We start from the raw sequence: 22,097 nt of genomic DNA, 5'->3' as shown, positions 1-22,097 counted from the left end.
TTGATAATATATACCTATGTTTACAAAGTCTATCAGTGTATTAAGATTGCAATAAATCGATTTAATTGTCTATGTCTTCTTGTCTTGGTAATGGACACAAATGTCTGATGGAACGAATAATTAGTCCCTTATGGGTTTGGACTTCAGCAACTCTTGTAATGCCGTCTCTTCCGGGAAATACTAACTTTCCTAATTATTCCCATTGGCCATTGGCATGGTGGATATAGGGTGTTTTTTATTAAGACTAAAGTGCCCACAGAAATAGTTGATGCGGCGTCTTTCCACTTGTACTGCTGATGTAGTTGAGAAATATATTGTCTTGAAAATCTTCGCCAAAATTGTTGGTAGAGTTTCTGGATGTGTTCTAATCGAGTCAAACGATACTTGTTGGTATTAGTATAGTCAATGTTGGGAATGGAGGTCAGAACTCGACCTATTAAGAAATGGGATGGTGTAATGGGTGACAAGTCATTAGGGTCATTTGACTGTGCAAACAATGGTCGAGAGTTTAATATACCTTCGATTTGTATCACTAAGTTGCACATTTCTTCGTAAGTCACATTATTATTAATAAGAGCTCGCTTCAAATGAAATTTGCAACTTTTAACGGCTGCTTCCCACAATCCGCCATGATTTGGGGTGTACGGAGGAATAAACTTCCATTGTATATTATATTGACTGGTAGAATTGACAATAGAGGCCTGATTGTTAAATAAAAATTTACTAAGATCTTTCAATAAGTTGTTAGTGCCGTGAAATGTAGTTCCGTTATCGGAATATATTATTTTGGGAACACCTCGTCTAGATACAAAGCGTTTTAAGCATGCTAAGAAATTGTTGGAAGTTAAATCAGTTACTATTTCGCAATGTATTGCCTTAGTGCAAAAACAAACGAAAATAGCCAAATAACATTTATTAAGTTTAGCTCTTTTACCTGGTTTGTTCAAAATATAGAATGGGCCGGCATAATCAACTCCGGTCACTTCACTAATATAGAACTACCAACAGGCCAGTAGAATTGTCGAACCGAACTTAATAGTAGTTGTGGTCCTGGGTGTAACAATTGACTATGTTTATGATTAAAAATTAGCTTGGTAAAATTGTGTTTACTTGAGAGTAAGATTGGATGTTTGATGTTAAATGGTAAGTAAGTATTTTTTAATCGTCCCCCAACTCTGATGATTCCTTTCTCATCAATAAAGAGCGCTGAGGCAAATTTATGTTTAGCATCTAATTGCTTGTTTTTACGAAGTAATTCTAGCTCCTCGGAAAATGATTCCATTTGAGATAATTTAATTAAAATAGTATTGGTGTTTTCCAATTCTTCAACTGATAATGGGCCAATAACTTTGGTATCAGATTTTCGTGCATTATTGATAAAACGCATACAATATGCTGTGACTCTTTTTAATCGTTGTAAACAAGAGAATTTTGTAAATAAATCACAAATTTTTGTATGTTGTGATATGACCAAAATAGTTTTAGATTTTCTTAGTTCTGGGAGATCGTGTTAAGAAATTGAAAAATTAGTAATTGGCCAATCTGATGATTGTAACAATAAAAATTGAGGTCCTTTCCACCAAATTGCACTTGACATCAGCATTTTAGGCATTATACCTCGAGATGCTAAATCTGCGGGGTTTCCTTAGTACTAACATACCTCCAATTTTCAATGTTAGTGAGAGATTGTATTTTAGATACGCGATTAGCAATAAAGGTCTGTAATAAATTGGGTTCCTTGTTAATCCAACATAGGGCGACTTGAGAATCGGACCACAAACAATAATAAATATTTTTTAAATTGAGGGCATTGACCACAGTATTTACTAGTTGTGCTCCTAGAAGACAAGCACACAATTCAAGTTTTGGAATTGTTATTGTCTTCAGTGGCGACACTTTGGTTTTGGCACATAGTAATTGAACGTTATAATTTCAGCTATCGTCAACACTACGTAAGTATATGCAACATGAATATGCATCTCTCGTTGCATCGCAGAAGCAATGGACATCTGTAAGTACATAGTTTAAATAAATAGCATTTCTAGGAATAGATAATTGATTTAAACTGCCAAGTTCATTCTGAAATCGATACCAAGTTTGTTCTATATCTTGTGGAATAGGCTCATCCCATCTAATGTGTAGGGACCATAATTTCTGTATTATTAATTTTGCAATAACTATTGAAAGGCTCAATAACCCTAAAGGATCGTAAATTTGAGCAAAAATTGAAAGAATGTGACGTTTAGTAATTGTGTTTCGATGGGTAAATTGTTTAATTGTATATTTTAGAATGTCATTTCTATTGTCCCATTGGATTCCCAAAGTTTTACAACTTTCTTTATCACCTATATCTAAAATTGCATTTGAGATATTGTTATCTTTGAAGCCACAAACTACTTGAAAATTATTAGAAATCCACTTTCTTAAAATGAAATTAGCGGATGATAAGAAATCATATATGTCTTTGCATAATTTTTGTAATTCTATTAAATCGTTAGAACCGGTCAACAAATCGTCCACGTACATGTCCTTTAGTATTGTTTCACAGGCTTTGGGGTATTGATTCATATTGTGTTCCGCTAGCGTCTTAATACACTTGATAGCCAGATATGGAGCTGATCGAGTTCCATATGTAACTGTATTCAAGTGATAAGTGCAAAAGTTACTTTTGGGGTTATCACGCCATAGTATCTGTTGTAAAGGTCTATGCTCTCGATCTATGAGAATTTGACGATACATTTTTGATATGTCTGCGGAAACTACGAATTTATATGTTCTGAATCGTATGAATGTTTATAATGTCATTCTGAACTTTAGGGCCGATATATTGTAGATCGTTAAGCGACCACCCTGTAAACGTCTTACAGCTTCCATCAAAAACTACGCGTAAACGAGTTGTCGTACTCATTTCTTTTAAAATACCATGATGTGGTAAAAAGTATTTAATTCCATCGGGTTCAATAGTTAATTTAGTCATATGACCTAAAGTTTCATATTCTTGAATAAAATCGGTGTATAATTGTTTAAATTGAACATCCGTGAACCGTTTTTCTAATGTCTTAAATCTTCTAATTGCTTCGGGTTTAGACCTGCCCAATAGTTCTGGGGATTGTTTTAACGGGAATTTTACTACAAACTGACCGTTTTCTATGCGGAAAGTATTTCCGTTAAATAAAGACTCACACACAATATCGTCTTGAGATAAAAATTGATTACTACCTTTTATTTCTTCAATTTCCCAGAATTTCTTCAACTGGTCATATTCAGGAATATGACTTGAAAGGTTACACATGATTGTTTTATTATTATCAATTGGAAGCGCACCTGTTACTATCCATCCAAATACAGTGTTAACTAACATATTATTTCCCAATTTTATTTTTTCGTTTAATAACAAATCCCAAAATATATTGGCGCCCAACAATAAATCGACTTCTTGTAGACATCCAAAACTGGGATCAGATAATTGAACATGTTCCGGTATCTTTAATGTGTTGTAATATTCGTTTCTTCTATAGTATAAATAAAAGAAATTTATACAGGTTCTTCTATACTTTTATTATATTAGAAGTAAAACTACACAAAATGACTTGAATCTGAAAGTAACCATTTTTTTTTTGACATAATAATCATCCTAGCCAACTTAATTGCTGGGTTACGTTCAGTAATTTTTTACAACACTACCCCTTAAACCAGCAATTAATTTAGACCAATATTTTTAGTACAAAAAATATGCTTGGGATTATGCAGCCCTTTTGTTAAAAGATCTGCTACCATTTTTTCAGTAGGCATGTATTTAATTTCAACCAAATTTTTTTTCAATTACTTCCCTTACAAAATGGTACTTAGTGTCTATATGTTTAGTTCTGTTATGGTAAACAGGGTTTTTTAACAATTTTTGTGCACTTTGGCTGTCATTGAAAAGAATTACGGGCTTAGTCTCACAAAACTCATTTAAAAAACCACTAACAAATATGGCTTCTTTACATGCTTCAGTAATGGCGATATACTCGGACTCAGTACTCGAAAGTGCAACACAAGATTGTTTCTTGGATTCCCAAGGGATTGGAGCATTACTTATTTTTAGAACGAATCATGAATATGATTTCCTGTCATTTATATCATTTGAGAAATCTGCATCTACATAACCATACAAATTTTTGTCTGATTTACAAAAAATTAGGCTTTTGTCCAAGGTCCCTTTTAAGTATTTTAATACCCGTTTTGCATGTTTCCAGTGCTCAATACTGAAACTTGAATTAAATTGACTCAAATAACTAATACTAAATGATATATCTGGTCTTGTATGGACTGCCAAGTACATTAATGAACCAATTAAATTCTGATACGGTACATTCGGTTTTTCATTAGCGGTTGGCTTCAATTTTAAACCGACTTCAATAGGAGTCAAAACCGTTTTAGCATCACCTAACTTGAAACGCTCTAATAATTCTAAAATATAGTCCCTCTGATTAACTTTAATCATATTGTTTTGTTTGTCAAAATCAATATTTAAACCTAAAAAATATTTGATTGGCCCCAAGTCTTTAATTTTAAATTGTTTTGACAATTCCTGTTTGAGGTTGGTTTTGAAAACTGAGGAATTTGAACAAATTAAAAAAATCATCAACATAAAGGGCCACTAGAATTATAAATTTGTCCTTGTTTTGGAAAAATATACATGGTTCAAAACTTGATTGCTGAAAACTCAAGTCTTTTAAGACATTTTTTACTTTAATATTCCAAATTCTGGAGGATTGTTTTAACCCATATATAGCCTTTTTTAATAAACATACTTTATTTTCATTATTTTTTAGAATAAACCCCTCAGGTTGCACCATGTAAATTTCTTCATCCAAGTTTCCGTTTAAAAATGCAGTTTCTACGTCTAAGTGCTCAATATCTAAACTTAATTCTACAGATAAAGCAAACAATATTCTTATTGTAGAGTATCTAACTACAGTTGAAAAAGTTTCAAAATAATCTATACCAAAGGTTTGTGTGAAACCCTTTGCAACTAGCCGTGCTTTATATCGTATTTCATTATTTGAATTCCTTTTTAAACAAAACACCCACTTATTTTGCACATTTTTGTTTGATGGACGGTCTACTAAAATCCATGCCTCATTTTTCATTAATGATTCGTACTCTCGTTCCATTGCTTTTTCCCAATTTCTTCGGTCACTTCTTGACATCGCTTCATCTACGGTCTTTGGATCTTGCATTTCATTATAAGTTTCCTTATTCATCACATTGTATGAAATGTAACCTTCATAATTTCTTTTCTTTGACACCCTTCCTGATCTGGTTACAATTTCTTGATCATTAATTTCCTCAAAGTTTTCACCTCCAGTTTCTTCTGGAATTTCATTTTCTTCTTCATTGATATTATTTGATCCTCCACCTTCTTCATTTATGTCACTATCATCCACTCCATGTTTAGTTTTTGTTTGTAGGTCAACAGTAATTGCTGAATCAGGATCTGAGTTGCTAGTTTCAGCCTTACAATTATTTATATTTTTAAAAGGTTGATTCAGAAATTCATTAAATTTTACATTACGACTTATAATAATTTTATCTGTATCTGTATCTAGAATTCTATAAGCTTTACTATTTTCACTGTATCCCACCATAATTCCTGTTTTTGCTCTTTTCTCTAGTTTAGATCTTTTTTCTTTTGGAATGTAAATAAAAGCCTGAGAACCAAATGTAATGAAATATGATAAATCAGGTTTCTCTCCGACCCATAACTCATAAGGTGTCTTTTCTTTACTTTTAGTATATAGTCTATTAGAAATGTAGTTAGCAGTTGTTACTGCTTCCCCCCAATATTTATGGGGTAAATTAGCATCTAATAACATACACCTTGCCGATTCCATCAATGTTCTATTTTTCCTCTCCGACACACCATTTTGCTCTGGACAATATGGTGCAGTCGACTGAAAGCTTATACCAAAACTTTTGAGTAGCTTCTGCACAGCTACCCCTGTATATTCCCCTCCATTATCACTTCTAAATGTTTTTGGATAGACCCCAAAAATATTTTTGACTTCTAGAATGAATTCCTTTAGTTTAATATATACTTCATCTTTAGATTCTAATAAATAAAGTGTGGTATATCTTGAAAAATCATCAGTTAAAGTCAAAAAATATTTCTTTGTACCAACAGTAGGGGTTCTCATAGGTCCACATATATCACTATGGATTAAATCAAGAACTTTAAACGTCTTACTTTCTGATTTTTTAGGAAAAGATTTCCTCATTAATTTACCTTCAATACAAGTGACACATTGTTTTTTCTGACCACAATCATTTATTTTTATGCCAATAGCTAAATCTTTACTTACTATCATTTTTATATCATCAGGGCTTCTGTGACCTAAACGTCTATGCCATGTATGTATACAATTATTCATTTCCTCACACGTTTTTACAATATTTACTTTTTCTGAAAACATGTTTAATTTATATAAACCATTACAGTATTTTCCTGTGGCTATAATAGAATTATTAATTTCTATATAACAATTACAATCATCAAACTTTATGTTATAACCAGCTTTTGTAATTTTAGACACCGATAACAGATTATTGCTTAGCTCAGGTACAAATAAAACAACTTTAAATTTTAAACTTATGCATTTACCTGAAATTTCTGTTTTTACTAAAATATCACCTTTACCTTTGACTTGCATTTCCTGTCCATTTGCAACTATAATTTTATTTAACTTTGAATAGTCCAATTTAATAAATAATTCTGGATTATTTGACATGTGACTTGTAGCCCCTGAATCAATATACCATTCTAGATTATTTTTACTGTTACCGGAAACATTGAAACAAAAAACTGAGTCAGACAACTCATCACCTTCAACAGTTACTTTGGCATGTTGCTTTCCCTTATTTCTGTCTTTCTTCATGAAAAAAAAAATCTTTTTTTGTAGTGACCTTTTCTATGACAATAATAACATTCTATTTTTTCTTTCATCTCCTTCGAAAACTTTTTATTTGTGTTTAATGCCGTCTCTGTTGAACTGGTATCTTCTTTTCTTTTATAGTCATCCATTAGTTTTCCCTTTACATATTCAAGAGTCAATTAATCATCTGGCCTAGCATCTAATGCTGTTACTAATGTGGAATAACTTTCTGGCAATCCACCTAACAATAATGCGGCTACATGGAAATCCTTAATAGTCTCACCAACTCCTCGTAGTCTTTCAACTAATTCTAGTATTTCTTTAATGTATTCATGCATTGGTTTATCTTCAAGTCTAGACTGATACAGCTTCCTCAATAAATACAACTTGTTACTTAAATTATTTCTTTCATGTACCTTTTGCAGTTCATTCCACATTTCTTTCGCATTCTTGCATTTATAAATGTGTGCTATCTGATTGTCTTCGATACTTAATGAAATTGTAGCTTGTGCTTTTTCATCTTTACGTTTCCATTCAACAGATGGTTCATTTGGTATTGCCTCTTCTACAACAGACCAATTTCCTTCTCGTGTAAGCAACATTTTAATTCTAAATTTCCAATTTTGATAATTGTTGTTGTCTAATCTGGCGAAAGTAAACTTTACACTTTCAGATTCCATTTCTGCTTTTAATTTGCTTTACAAGCCAAGCCGGCACGCCTTATTTTTTAGGTTAGCTTTTATACTTTACTTTGAAATTCACTGAAGCTTATTAAATCTGGCCTGGGCCCATAACTTGTTGTAATATTCGTTTCTTCTATAATATAAATAAAAGAAATTTATACAGGTTCTTCTATACTTTTATTATATTAGAAGTAAAACTACACAAAATGACTTGAATCTGAAAAGTAACCATTTTTTTTTGACATAATAATCATCCTTGCCAACTTAATTGCTGGGTTACGTTCAGTAATTTTTTACAACATAATGTACTAGGATTAAAATAAGCAAATGGAATATTACCAGTTATTACAGGGACGACTAAACATGAAATTGTATATTCATGATCATTAACGCAAGAATAAAGAGAAATAGAACATTTTTTATTTATATAAGATACAGATTTACCTATTCCAGAAATTGAGACATTGGTAGGTAACAATGGTATATTTAGTAAACTACATAGCCTTTCAGTTATTATATTGGATTGAGCTCCACAATCCAGCAGTGCTCTTATTTGATGAAAATTGCCTTGGTTGTCTTTAATTTGACATGAGACGGTAGATAACAGTGAATTGGCGAAAGTTTCCGCTTTTAAAATCGTGTTTGAATTATTGTGGTTTACAACTACATTCATCGAAGTTGTTGGTTCATTAGAAGGATTATTTGCCGGGGGTACTACATTATATTGTTTGTGAATCAGTGTATTGTGCTTCCTTTTGCATATTGTACATTTGCCGTATTTACAATTTTGTTTATCATGACCTGCAAGTAAACAATTTTCGCATAAGTGCAAATTTTTAATTTTATGAATTCTTGTATCAACATTTAAAGCTAAAAACTGAGGACACTTATAAATTGTATGAGCTTGTTTACAATAATTACAGGACAATGATTTATTTGTTGATAAAAGCATATGTGCTGGATTGTTCTTATTCTTACTTAAATTGCCTATGGATTTAGTTGATTGTTGAGACTCGTCCAAACATTGTAAAATGTCAGATTTGTCTTTCAAGAAATTCATAAATTCGTCCAAAGTTGGTAATTCAGAATGATATTTCATTTCTTTCCAGTCACGAATCGTATTTTTGTCCAATTTATTGGACACAATATAAATAATAAAGGAGTCGTATAAAATATCTTTAGTTAACTCTAAGCCTTCTAGCGATGTTAAATGTTTAGAAATTTCATCTAATAATTTACGGAATTGTATATAATTTTCTCTAACAATATTTTGCACACTTAGAATAGACTTGAAATGGCTATCGATTGAGAATTGTTTTTTATCAAATCTTTTACCTAAAAGGTTCCAAGCTCTTTCAAATGGTTTGTCTGTATTGTCTAAACCTTCAATAAATCGAGAAGCGTACCCTTCTAGAGACGCCTTTAAAAACTGAAATTTCTGATTCTCATTCAAATTTGTATTGTCACATATGATAGTTTTAAAATTGGTTTTAAATTGAAGCCAATGATGAAACTCTCCATCAAAGCTAGGTAATTTTAACTTTGGTAATAAAACATTCTGAAGAGGATCAAAATTATTCGACGAAATGTTGTTAACTGAATTTGAATTTTGTTCAACGCTTGTATCTAGACGTGGTTGTAAAGTTTGTATAAATTGTTTCAAAAAATCAAAAGCAGCATAATATCTATCTTGAAATGTATCGCGTTCATTGAATTGTTCATCTAAGTCATCCTCTACATTCAGACTCTATAATCGATTGGATTTTGTCAAATTCATCTAATAAATTTAAGTGATTGTCGTATCGCATTTGTATTTCATTAAATTTTATCTATGAATTTTTCTAATAATGTAAGTTTTTGTTTAATTGTACCTCTTTTACGGTATAAAATTGTGAGGTCAATATTCTCTATTGGGGGCATTATTGCAGTTTAAATTGTAATTTATTATCAAAAAATAACCTACGACAGAAAATTGCACCTTAATTGTGATGAAATAGCTACTTCAATTGCTTAACATTGATTGTACCTTCTTACTAGGCTTAAAATTGTAAGTAAAGTAGTAATTTGTATCTTTTAAAATAATTGCATGTGATTTTTATAAATCAAACTAATGAAATTGTATTATAAATTGCCTAGACTGAATAGAAAATAAATTGTATTATTATAAACTGTTCAATTGAAAATTGTAAGAAAAAATACGTCGCATATCTTGTTGCGATGTAAAATACCGCTAAAATTGTCTTAACACATTTCAATTGAAATTTTTATTAAAATAATTGAATCAATTTTCAATAGTTTATTGAAGAGTTTCGACCATTTTCTAATTAAATAGAACAAATGATCCTAAGATAAAGGAAAAAATAGAATAAAATAGGAATTGTATGGAAAAAGTACCTGAATTGCAGTCGTTCAGTCACTATCGCTTGTTACTTCGCTCGATATTTTTCTTCGCCACTTCTCTGGGCCACTGGACACACTCGATTGTTGTTAAATTCCAGATAGTTTTTACACTGTTTAGATATTTTTCTATCTTATATTTATCCGGCTCGAAGACCAAAATGTTTAAAATTCTTTGCTGGTTCAAATAAACTAATTGTTGATGTGTGGACAGTATTATTTATTAATAATATTAAAACATGTGTTAGTTGGGTTTTAATGGCGATATATCAACCACACATTTCTAATTAATACAAAAAATAGAAAAAACTTTATGTTGGGCGGCGTTGCCACGTTTTCGACTTATTTTAACATAATAAAAAATTATTTTAAAGATTAATTTTAACAATTAGTCTCTTGCAGATCGTTCCAAAGAACGAAGCTTACACCTGCAAATCGAGCATTCCTGCAAGCAATCGGATTAAAGTTGAAGAATGGCACAAAAAAGAAAGTACGTGCGTTCTGATACAACACCACCACCACCACCACCACCACCACCAACACTTACAAAAATATCTTCGATATTTAACCTTTATCGAGATCCCCAATATGAAGAGTCTATAAGAAAAGAAGATTTTCACACCTATGTTCCTTACGTGAAATCATTCAATAACAGCGATTCGGTGGAATTTAACATTCAACAAAGTGACGCATTTTTTCTCATGTATGAAACTCAAATTGATATCAAAGGGAAATTAGAAGTAACTGGCGGAGGACATGTTTATCTAACGCCGAATTATGGTGCATTCCTCTTCGATTCTTGTTCCTACATTCAAAGTGGAAAGGAAATAGAAATTGTACGAGAACCTGGTATAGTAAGTACCGTAAGAAGTTTGATGTGTTTTAATCCACAATCGAAAGAAATGGCTGTAGCCGGCTGGAATTATCCCAACAAACCGCTACTAAATGATGTGGATAAATCGTTAATTTGTTGATTCCTTTAAAACACATTTTCAACGTATTCAATGATTACACCAAAATTACATATGGAAAACAAACTTTTCGATTCATTCGTTATTGTCATGATAATGATGTAATAGTGAATGAAGTAATTGTTGCTGGTACGATATCCAACACTACAATAAAGTTTGTTATAGATAGCATGGCGTTGAAAGTTAAGCACGTTTATCCTAACGATGAAATCAAATTACGCATGATGGAGCAAATAAAAAGTGATCGACAAATATTCATTCCGTTTAGAAAATGGGAACTTTGTGTATTGCCTACGTTAACGAAAGATGCTAAAAATGAGATTTGGTCAGTTAAAACGAGCTCGTCTGTCGAGAGACCTCGATATGTTGTCGTCTGCTTCCAAAAGGATAGACGCAACACGAAGACAAACGATGTCTCGAAATTTGATCACTTGAACACCAACAACATAAGATTGGCTTTGAATGGAGAATTCTGACCCAGCGAACGATTAAAGATGGATTTTGAAAAGAACGACTATAGTCTTGCCTATTATAATTACACGTCATTCTATAGAAGTTATACCAATACGAGCATAGTACATCCGATATTGGACTATGAAGCATTCAAAGATCATGCTCTCTTTGTAATAGACTGTTCCAAACAAGAGGAGGGAATGAGAGCATCGACAGTCGATATAAAAGTGGAAATTGAAGTAGGTGTAGGATTTCCTGCAAATACTCGAGCATATTGTATAATTATACATGATTGTTTATTGGAGTATTACCCACTAACGGAAATTTTCAAAACGATCATATAATAGTGAGATGCTGAAACAGCGAGCGACAGTTACAAATAAACTACAATGAGAGTAGCATTCATTGACATTCAAGGCTTCACTATCGAAGGTGCGTTTCATCCTAAGGAACTATCCATCGAAATCGGATTTAAACATAGACACTACATGTTCACGCCACTACTATCGTTTCATTTGCTTAACAATGAAGATCGAAAAACAATCAAGTTTTTGGAACGTTATATCCATGGAATTAAGTACTCTTGTGGGGATGTTGATTATTCAAAATTTAACTAGATTTTGAAAAGTATAAATGTCGATTATATTTACGTTCGCGGCCATCACAAAGCTGCATTTTTACAAAAGAAATATGAAGAATATAGAATTTTCACCGTCATTGTTGATGTCTGCAAATTCCATGGAACGTCCATCGCCATGGAAAGTTTCAAAAAAGGTTCGGCTTGCCATGCCGATGGAATTTTCAATTGTACTCAAATTAATGTAGAACGACTACGAAACTGGTTTTTAAGTATGATACCATTGTAACTTGTTTTTGCTTAAATAAATTATATTTAAAAAATTTTTTTATTGAAACACTTTGTATATTCATTTATGTCTATATTACAAGAAGACTTAAATTTTCTTTTGACAATATTCAATAGAATTTTTAATATTAAAATAAATACTGATGTTAAAATTACACATGTCATAGCAAACACATTGTTTATGTCATCCTTCATCTCTTGCTCCATCGTTGTTGTTGTATTCATTTTGTAGTTGGTTTTTTTCTATTTAGTGGATATTGTGCTTGAGGTAGTTCTCTATTTTTGAAGACACTCTTTTCCTCCTTAAACAAACGCATTCGATCCAATCCTCTTATCACTTCAATCTTATTTTCATAGAATGTAATATCTTTACTCAAATCTCGAACACGTCTACCAAATTCCTCCAATTTGCATTTATATTCTTCTTCTTCTTCTGATGACATTGTAATACAAACACTTTCTTTCTCTAATACAATTATTTATTATAAAAAAAAGTAGTAGAAATATTAGTTTCCTGTAAAGATAAAATGTATGATTCATCTCAAACTTTGAAAAATTATTCAAATATTATAATTTAAAATGTTTGTAGCTACTTTGCTCAAAATAGTAAAATATTTATTATAAAAAAAATAGTCGTCGCATGCTAAAAAAAAATTTTTTTCTGTGTCGCCGGCGGAGTTCCTAACGCTCGCTCGTATTACATACTGTAAATTAAAATGTCGAAGAAAATCCTACCGTCCTTATTACATCTTCTTTATATACATACTGTATAAACAATGCCCTTTGTTCGATGAAAATTCGACAAATAGCAGCGGAGATACAATGTAGTAGTAGTGTCCTTATGACATCCTACATACTGTATACAATACAGTTTGTTTGATAAAAATCCAACCAGCAGTGCATACTTTATGTACACACTGTATATTAAAAAAAAAATAAAAAAATGCCGATGACTCAGGAACCCACTCAGCCCCGCTTCAATACACAATTCTATATACATATTACTATCGTCTTGTTATAATGGAGGCATCGATAAGGTCGGCGACTGCTGTATATACGAACATAAGCTTCGGTGGTTCGAATACTCAGTTCAACAATTTTTATTTAAAAAAAATTATTAATATAAAACGTTACGTCACGACTATGTGACGTCAGGAACCGTTACGTCACGACTATACGTCATAACTTTGTGACGTCACGACTATACACATATTTTCCCTATTACCATTCTTGCACCCGCATTAAATATCTACTATTGATATATGTTACTTCTGCAGTTTTGTATATCGGTTATTAACTCGCAAACTAGTAGACGGATTTTCACAACGTTTGAACCAATCAAAATATTGAAAAAAAAGGAAAATATTAATATATCATATGTTGAGGTTAGGTGGAAAATTTCGAGATTCAACACATATTTTTTATAAAAGATATATACTAATTCTGCCGTTTTGTATATCGGCGAATAACTCAGATAATAATGGACGGATTTTCACACGATTTAAACCAATCGAAAGATTGAATCAGAAGGAAGTTTTTTACATATCATATGTTGAGGTTGGGTGGAAGATTTCGAGATTCAACATGTATACAAAATCAAAGATATATCGGCAAGTAACTTGAAAACTAGTAGACGGATCCCCACACGATTTAAACCAATCGAAACATTGAATCAAAAGGAAGATTTTCATATTTCATATGTTGAGGTTAGGTGGGATATTTTGAGATTCAACACATATTAAATATAAAAGATATATGCTACTTCTGCCGTTTTGTATATCGGTGATTAACTCGCAAACTAGTAGACGGATACCCACACGATTCAAACCAATCGAGAGATTGAATCAGAAGGAAGATTTTTATATATCATTTGTTGAGATTAGGTGGAAAATTTCGAGATTCGACACATATTTAATATGAAAGATATATGCTACTTCCGCGATTTTGTATATAGTTGAATTACTGGCAAACTAATGGACGGATTTCCACACGAACTAAACCAATCGAAAGATTGAATTGGATGGAAGATTTTGATATATCATATGTTAAGTTTGGGTGGAATATTTTGAGATCCAACATGTATACAAAATCAAAGATATAGCGGCGATAAACTCGGAAACTAATGGACGGATTTCACATGATTTAAACCAATCGAAAGGTTGAATCAAAAGGAAGATTTTCATATATCTTATGTTGAGGTTTGGTGGGGTATTTTGAGATTCAACAAATATTTAATATAAAAGATATATGCTACTTCTGCTGTTCTGTAAGTATATCGGTTATTATCTCACAAACTAGTAGACGGATTTCCACAACGTTTGAACCAATCGAAAGATTGAAAAAAAAGAGGATATTAATATATCATATGTTGAGGTTGGGTGGAATATTTCGAGATTCAACATGTGTCCAAAATCAAAAATATATCGGCAAGTAACTTGGAAACTAATGGACGGATTTTCACATGATTAAAATCTATCGAAACATTGAATCAATAGGAAGATTTTTATGTATCATATGTTGAGGTTAGGTGGAAATTTTCGAGATTCGACACATATTTAATATGAAAGATATATGCCCCTTCCGCCATTTTGTATATAGGTGAATTACTCGCAAACTAATGGACGGATTTCCACACGATCTAAACCAATCGAAAGATTGAATTGGATGGGAGATTTTGATGTATCATATGTTAAGGTTGGGTGGAATATTTCGAGATTCAACATGTATACAAAATCAATCTGGAGCTGGATGTTGAAAATTCGGGGGGAGGGGAGGGCATTGGATCCGGATGAAGATCAGTAGGAGATATAGACTGTGGTGAGTCAAGGCTGCTGTCATTTGAACGGGGACGTTTTTCGCTAGTTTTTTATAAGGAAATGAGAGAGGGAAAATGAGAAAGGGTGTCCTCCGAGTATACTATGGGAATAACCGAAGTATTAGTTGTGACAGTAGGGTTAGTACAGGAGGTGAGGATCAGATTGACCGAATCATTTGATTTGGGAGAGGGATCTTGAGGGATGGAAATGTTGGGGCATGAATCAGTAGTGTGCTCAGCCTGTTTGCGGAGGAAGCATTCAAGTTTGTCGGTAGAAATGAATATTCTGTGTGTTGTATTTTCATGACTAATGACAGTTGAAGTTTGAAGAGAAAAATCATTATTGGTTGGTAATACGTAAGTTACTCGGCGAAAGCTGAGCACATGTGCGTATTCGTCATCAGATGAGCCACATTTGATGTATGATATAGGAGAGGTGAGTGATAACCCAGGTCTTGCAGTGCTTTCTCAATGACGGAATGGGAAATGGATGGACAAACATTGGAAATTAGTATTCTTTTGGTTGGTGATATAAGCCGACGTATAGGGATTAAATTGGAATTAACTAGGATACTTTGGTTGGTTTTTAGAAGTTCGTCGACTTGAGTCGTCGATGATAAATAAATGCATATGCGTCCGTGTGATATTCTGGATGCGAAAATGACATTTTTAGGAGAGACGATGCTACCTATTGATTCAATGTAGTCAAATAGTACAGTGTTGGCGATAGAAGGCATAATGATGGCTTGATTTCGTGAGGGCACAGAAGGGGGTGGGGATTTTGTTGAGGTAGCTGCAGCATATGATAAAGGTGGAGAGGTAATATTTGGATTGGTTTTTGGTAGTGAGGAAAGGTTAGACATATTGCTGTGATCTTGGTTGCCAAAATCACAGTCAATAGTTGAAGAAATAAGCTCGCGAAAAACCAAACAGTCTGTGTTTCAGTGATTGGCCTATTCATATCCGGATACGTAAATAATTTCAAAGTATATTTACCAAAATCTATGATAAAAAAGCTGCTTCAACAATTTGTGGTATCACATTTTAATTATAACAAAAAGCCAATAATATATTTTTGTTGGGATTTAACTTAACCATCTGAACCTATCGAGGTATACAGAAAGAATGAATACATATATAGTTGATGTAACTTTGTTATAAATTATTAATTTTTTATTTAACAATTCATTGTTGAAAATGTCATCTTCACTCATTCAACATAGGAAAAAACAATCACAGCAACGTTCAAAAAATGTGGAAGTTGTCGTTCGCATAAGGTAAGCTTATCCAAAAATTTTGGTTTTAACCAGTTATTTCGATTTTTGACAATCTCCAAAAAAATCTTTCAATATCATTTTAGTAGTATTGAGAAATAATATTTTATTAAAACAACTAGATAGTGTTATTTCTGGATAATAATAATTTTAGAAATTATAGATTCATGCCAAAGTACTGAAATAACATATCATATGTAAATATACTTAGTGTTCGACGAATTTTCATTTCTTTTTATTGAAAATCGGTAAAAGCTTATTTAAATCATGCACCTAATAATTTAGTTTAGTTTATTCCAATTCAGAATTTCATTTCACATAGAGAATTGATTTTAAAAGATAAGAAATACAGCTTTGAAAGAGTTTTTAAACCTAGTGCTACCCAAATTGAACTATATATAAATGTGATAGCTCCTATGATACTTGATGTAGTTGATGGATATAATTGCACAGCTTTTGCTATGGATAAACAGGAACTGGAAAAACTTTCACCATGAGGGGGGAGAAATGTAATCTTGTGAGTAACTGCAAACAGGTGCGTTTTCTTTGATATTAACATTTAATCAACCTATTGTTCATTGATATTATTATTATAGATAAAGACTTAAAGAAAAGTCAAAACGTCAAAATTTTTTCTTCTAAAAACTATCAAAAAAAACTAATTTCGACCTAAAATCAAGAACATTTAGATGCATTATATATATTTATTCAGTTATATATGTATCTATTTTTCATATTTTTTCTATTTTTAAGAATATATAGTGCTCCCAAAGGCTCAGTTTCCATCCAAGGATTGACAGAAATTTTAGTACATGGTGGTGAAGCTATTTGTAAGTTATTACAAAAAGAAATTATGAAAAGACAGATAGCCCCTACATTAAAGAATCATCAAAGTTCCCGGTCACATAGAGTTTTTTCTATTGTTGTCAATACCAGGGAAACTACAATATCAGGTGATGATATCCTTAAAACTGGTAAAATAAATTTGGTGGACTTGGCTGGTAGTGAAAATATTGCTAGATCTGGCTATAAGGACATGAGGGCAATGGAGCTGGCAAATATTAACAAGTCTAGCTTTAGTTGACAAAGCACAAAAACAAATACCATACAGAGATTCGAAACTTACAAGAATCCTCCAAGATTCTTTAGGAGGACAGTAATTCAGTAATTATTGCAACCAATTTACCTACCAACAATTCATATGAAGTGACTGCCAGTACTTTAGAATACGCTAGTAGAGCTAGAGATATAAAGAGTACCCCAACAGTTAATGAAAAAATGACAAAACATGAGAACATTGATAGTTTAGTTGAAGAAATTGACAGATAAAGTATTTCTCACTTTTTACTCAATATATTGAACATTCAAAATATCTTATTAGGTTACAAAAAGATTTGGATGCAGCTAGATCAGGTACAGGATTTTACGTTGATAAGGATAACTATCAAAAGATGTTGGATGCAATTATAGCTGTAACTGGAGAAAATATTACAGCAGAAGAATTAACTGAAAAGAAAGCAGAGAGAATCGAACAGTTAGGTATGTATTTTTTATTAAATTTGAGTTTTTCAGAAGATGTTTTATTAGAATTGAATAAGGACTAAGTATTTGTTTGTCTTTTGTAAACAGATTTATAGCAAGTGAAGGTGCTAAGTTTGATTTTAATCACTTTGATTCAAATTTTATTACTTTAATTCCTAGGTTGTTTTGTTGCAAACACTAATTTCTGGATCTTTCATTTTCATGAATGTTAACAAATCTTTTATATTTCAGAGGATCGAATGTATAGCAAAGTCAGAGAATTTGAAGAGACTGTTGTGTTTCAAAAAAGGTTCGGCTTGCCATGCCGATGGAATTTTCAATTGTACTCAAATTAATGTAGAACGACTACGAAACTGGTTTTTAAGTATGATACCATTGTAACTTGTTTTTGCTTAAATAAATTATATTTAAAAAATTTTTTTATTGAAACACTTTGTATATTCATTTATGTCTATATTACAAGAAGACTTAAATTTTCTTTTGACAATATTCAATAGAATTTTTAATATTAAAATAAATACTGATGTTAAAATTACACATGTCATAGCAAACACATTGTTTATGTCATCCTTCATCTCTTGCTCCATCGTTGTTGTTGTATTCATTTTGTAGTTGGTTTTTTTCTATTTAGTGGATATTGTGCTTGAGGTAGTTCTCTATTTTTGAAGACACTCTTTTCCTCCTTAAACAAACGCATTCGATCCAATCCTCTTATCACTTCAATCTTATTTTCATAGAATGTAATATCTTTACTCAAATCTCGAACACGTCTACCAAATTCCTCCAATTTGCATTTATATTCTTCTTCTTCTTCTGATGACATTGTAATACAAACACTTTCTTTCTCTAATACAATTATTTATTATAAAAAAAAGTAGTAGAAATATTAGTTTCCTGTAAAGATAAAATGTATGATTCATCTCAAACTTTGAAAAATTATTCAAATATTATAATTTAAAATGTTTGTAGCTACTTTGCTCAAAATAGTAAAATATTTATTATAAAAAAAATAGTCGTCGCATGCTAAAAAAAAATTTTTTTCTGTGTCGCCGGCGGAGTTCCTAACGCTCGCTCGTATTACATACTGTAAATTAAAATGTCGAAGAAAATCCTACCGTCCTTATTACATCTTCTTTATATACATACTGTATAAACAATGCCCTTTGTTCGATGAAAATTCGACAAATAGCAGCGGAGATACAATGTAGTAGTAGTGTCCTTATGACATCCTACATACTGTATACAATACAGTTTGTTTGATAAAAATCCAACCAGCAGTGCATACTTTATGTACACACTGTATATTAAAAAAAAAATAAAAAAATGCCGATGACTCAGGAACCCACTCAGCCCCGCTTCAATACACAATTCTATATACATATTACTATCGTCTTGTTATAATGGAGGCATCGATAAGGTCGGCGACTGCTGTATATACGAACATAAGCTTCGGTGGTTCGAATACTCAGTTCGACAATTTTTATTTAAAAAAAATTATTAATATAAAACGTTACGTCACGACTATGTGACGTCAGGAACCGTTACGTCACGACTATACGTCATAACTTTGTGACGTCACGACTATACACATATTTTCCCTATTACCATTCTTGCACCCGCATTAAATATCTACTATTGATATATGTTACTTCTGCAGTTTTGTATATCGGTTATTAACTCGCAAACTAGTAGACGGATTTTCACAACGTTTGAACCAATCAAAATATTGAAAAAAAAGGAAAATATTAATATATCATATGTTGAGGTTAGGTGGAAAATTTCGAGATTCAACACATATTTTTTATAAAAGATATATACTAATTCTGCCGTTTTGTATATCGGCGAATAACTCAGATAATAATGGACGGATTTTCACACGATTTAAACCAATCGAAAGATTGAATCAGAAGGAAGTTTTTTACATATCATATGTTGAGGTTGGGTGGAAGATTTCGAGATTCAACATGTATACAAAATCAAAGATATATCGGCAAGTAACTTGAAAACTAGTAGACGGATCCCCACACGATTTAAACCAATCGAAACATTGAATCAAAAGGAAGATTTTCATATTTCATATGTTGAGGTTAGGTGGGATATTTTGAGATTCAACACATATTAAATATAAAAGATATATGCTACTTCTGCCGTTTTGTATATCGGTGATTAACTCGCAAACTAGTAGACGGATACCCACACGATTCAAACCAATCGAGAGATTGAATCAGAAGGAAGATTTTTATATATCATTTGTTGAGATTAGGTGGAAAATTTCGAGATTCGACACATATTTAATATGAAAGATATATGCTACTTCCGCGATTTTGTATATAGTTGAATTACTGGCAAACTAATGGACGGATTTCCACACGAACTAAACCAATCGAAAGATTGAATTGGATGGAAGATTTTGATATATCATATGTTAAGTTTGGGTGGAATATTTTGAGATCCAACATGTATACAAAATCAAAGATATAGCGGCGATAAACTCGGAAACTAATGGACGGATTTCACATGATTTAAACCAATCGAAAGGTTGAATCAAAAGGAAGATTTTCATATATCTTATGTTGAGGTTTGGTGGGGTATTTTGAGATTCAACAAATATTTAATATAAAAGATATATGCTACTTCTGCTGTTCTGTAAGTATATCGGTTATTATCTCACAAACTAGTAGACGGATTTCCACAACGTTTGAACCAATCGAAAGATTGAAAAAAAAGAGGATATTAATATATCATATGTTGAGGTTGGGTGGAATATTTCGAGATTCAACATGTGTCCAAAATCAAAAATATATCGGCAAGTAACTTGGAAACTAATGGACGGATTTTCACATGATTAAAATCTATCGAAACATTGAATCAATAGGAAGATTTTTATGTATCATATGTTGAGGTTAGGTGGAAATTTTCGAGATTCGACACATATTTAATATGAAAGATATATGCCCCTTCCGCCATTTTGTATATAGGTGAATTACTCGCAAACTAATGGACGGATTTCCACACGATCTAAACCAATCGAAAGATTGAATTGGATGGGAGATTTTGATGTATCATATGTTAAGGTTGGGTGGAATATTTCGAGATTCAACATGTATACAAAATCAATCTGGAGCTGGATGTTGAAAATTCGGGGGGAGGGGAGGGCATTGGATCCGGATGAAGATCAGTAGGAGATATAGACTGTGGTGAGTCAAGGCTGCTGTCATTTGAACGGGGACGTTTTTCGCTAGTTTTTTATAAGGAAATGAGAGAGGGAAAATGAGAAAGGGTGTCCTCCGAGTATACTATGGGAATAACCGAAGTATTAGTTGTGACAGTAGGGTTAGTACAGGAGGTGAGGATCAGATTGACCGAATCATTTGATTTGGGAGAGGGATCTTGAGGGATGGAAATGTTGGGGCATGAATCAGTAGTGTGCTCAGCCTGTTTGCGGAGGAAGCATTCAAGTTTGTCGGTAGAAATGAATATTCTGTGTGTTGTATTTTCATGACTAATGACAGTTGAAGTTTGAAGAGAAAAATCATTATTGGTTGGTAATACGTAAGTTACTCGGCGAAAGCTGAGCACATGTGCGTATTCGTCATCAGATGAGCCACATTTGATGTATGATATAGGAGAGGTGAGTGATAACCCAGGTCTTGCAGTGCTTTCTCAATGACGGAATGGGAAATGGATGGACAAACATTGGAAATTAGTATTCTTTTGGTTGGTGATATAAGCCGACGTATAGGGATTAAATTGGAATTAACTAGGATACTTTGGTTGGTTTTTAGAAGTTCGTCGACTTGAGTCGTCGATGATAAATAAATGCATATGCGTCCGTGTGATATTCTGGATGCGAAAATGACATTTTTAGGAGAGACGATGCTACCTATTGATTCAATGTAGTCAAATAGTACAGTGTTGGCGATAGAAGGCATAATGATGGCTTGATTTCGTGAGGGCACAGAAGGGGGTGGGGATTTTGTTGAGGTAGCTGCAGCATATGATAAAGGTGGAGAGGTAATATTTGGATTGGTTTTTGGTAGTGAGGAAAGGTTAGACATATTGCTGTGATCTTGGTTGCCAAAATCACAGTCAATAGTTGAAGAAATAAGCTCGCGAAAAACCAAACAGTCTGTGTTTCAGTGATTGGCCTATTCATATCCGGATACGTAAATAATTTCAA

At 32.3% G+C, this 22,097-nt stretch overlaps 2 protein-coding genes across 2 annotated transcripts; one reads left to right on the top strand and one right to left on the bottom strand.

Moving 5' to 3' along the window:
* Positions 1-1,932: 1,932 nt before the first annotated feature.
* On the bottom strand, positions 1,933-8,699 carry LOC130450640 (uncharacterized). The gene is made up of 4 exons (XM_056789144.1): positions 8,579-8,699; positions 8,104-8,401; positions 2,866-3,512; positions 1,933-2,759 (listed from the first exon to the last, which is right to left on the bottom strand). Exons 1-4 carry the CDS (start codon positions 8,697-8,699, stop codon positions 1,933-1,935), a joined length of 1,893 nt encoding a protein of 630 aa, XP_056645122.1.
* A 7,593-nt stretch (positions 8,700-16,292) lies between these two features.
* On the top strand, positions 16,293-18,252 carry LOC130450637 (uncharacterized). The gene is made up of 3 exons (XM_056789141.1): positions 16,293-16,378; positions 17,757-17,914; positions 18,149-18,252. The coding sequence occupies exons 1-3, from the start codon at positions 16,299-16,301 to the stop codon at positions 18,250-18,252; spliced, it is 342 nt and encodes a 113-aa protein (XP_056645119.1). The 5' UTR covers positions 16,293-16,298.
* The last annotated feature ends 3,845 nt before the right edge of the window (positions 18,253-22,097 follow it).

Source organism: Diorhabda sublineata, chromosome X, assembly GCF_026230105.1.
Source record: "Diorhabda sublineata isolate icDioSubl1.1 chromosome X, icDioSubl1.1, whole genome shotgun sequence".
Classification (NCBI taxonomy): domain Eukaryota; kingdom Metazoa; phylum Arthropoda; class Insecta; order Coleoptera; family Chrysomelidae; genus Diorhabda; species Diorhabda sublineata.
This window is presented reverse-complemented; position numbering and strand designations above follow the sequence as displayed.

Bases quoted from the DNA above. Each gene is read 5' to 3' on its own strand.
- LOC130450640 (XM_056789144.1), bottom strand. From the start codon at position 8,699: ATGAAATATCATTCTGAATTACCAACTTTGGACGAATTTATGAATTTC. The intron at 8,402-8,578 runs GTAAGAATAAGA...GTTTACTTGCAG, and splicing joins TAAATCCATAGGCAATTTAA to GTCATGATAAACAAAATTGT. The intron at 2,760-2,865 runs GTAAGACGTTTA...ATAAATTCGTAG, and splicing joins CGTAGTTTTTGATGGAAGCT to TTTCCGCAGACATATCAAAA.
- LOC130450637 (XM_056789141.1), top strand. From the start codon at position 16,299: ATGTCATCTTCACTCATTCAACATAGGAAAAAACAATCACAGCAACGT. The intron at 16,379-17,756 runs GTAAGCTTATCC...ATATCTTATTAG, and splicing joins GAAGTTGTCGTTCGCATAAG to GTTACAAAAAGATTTGGATG. The intron at 17,915-18,148 runs GTATGTATTTTT...TTTATATTTCAG, and splicing joins AGAGAGAATCGAACAGTTAG to AGGATCGAATGTATAGCAAA.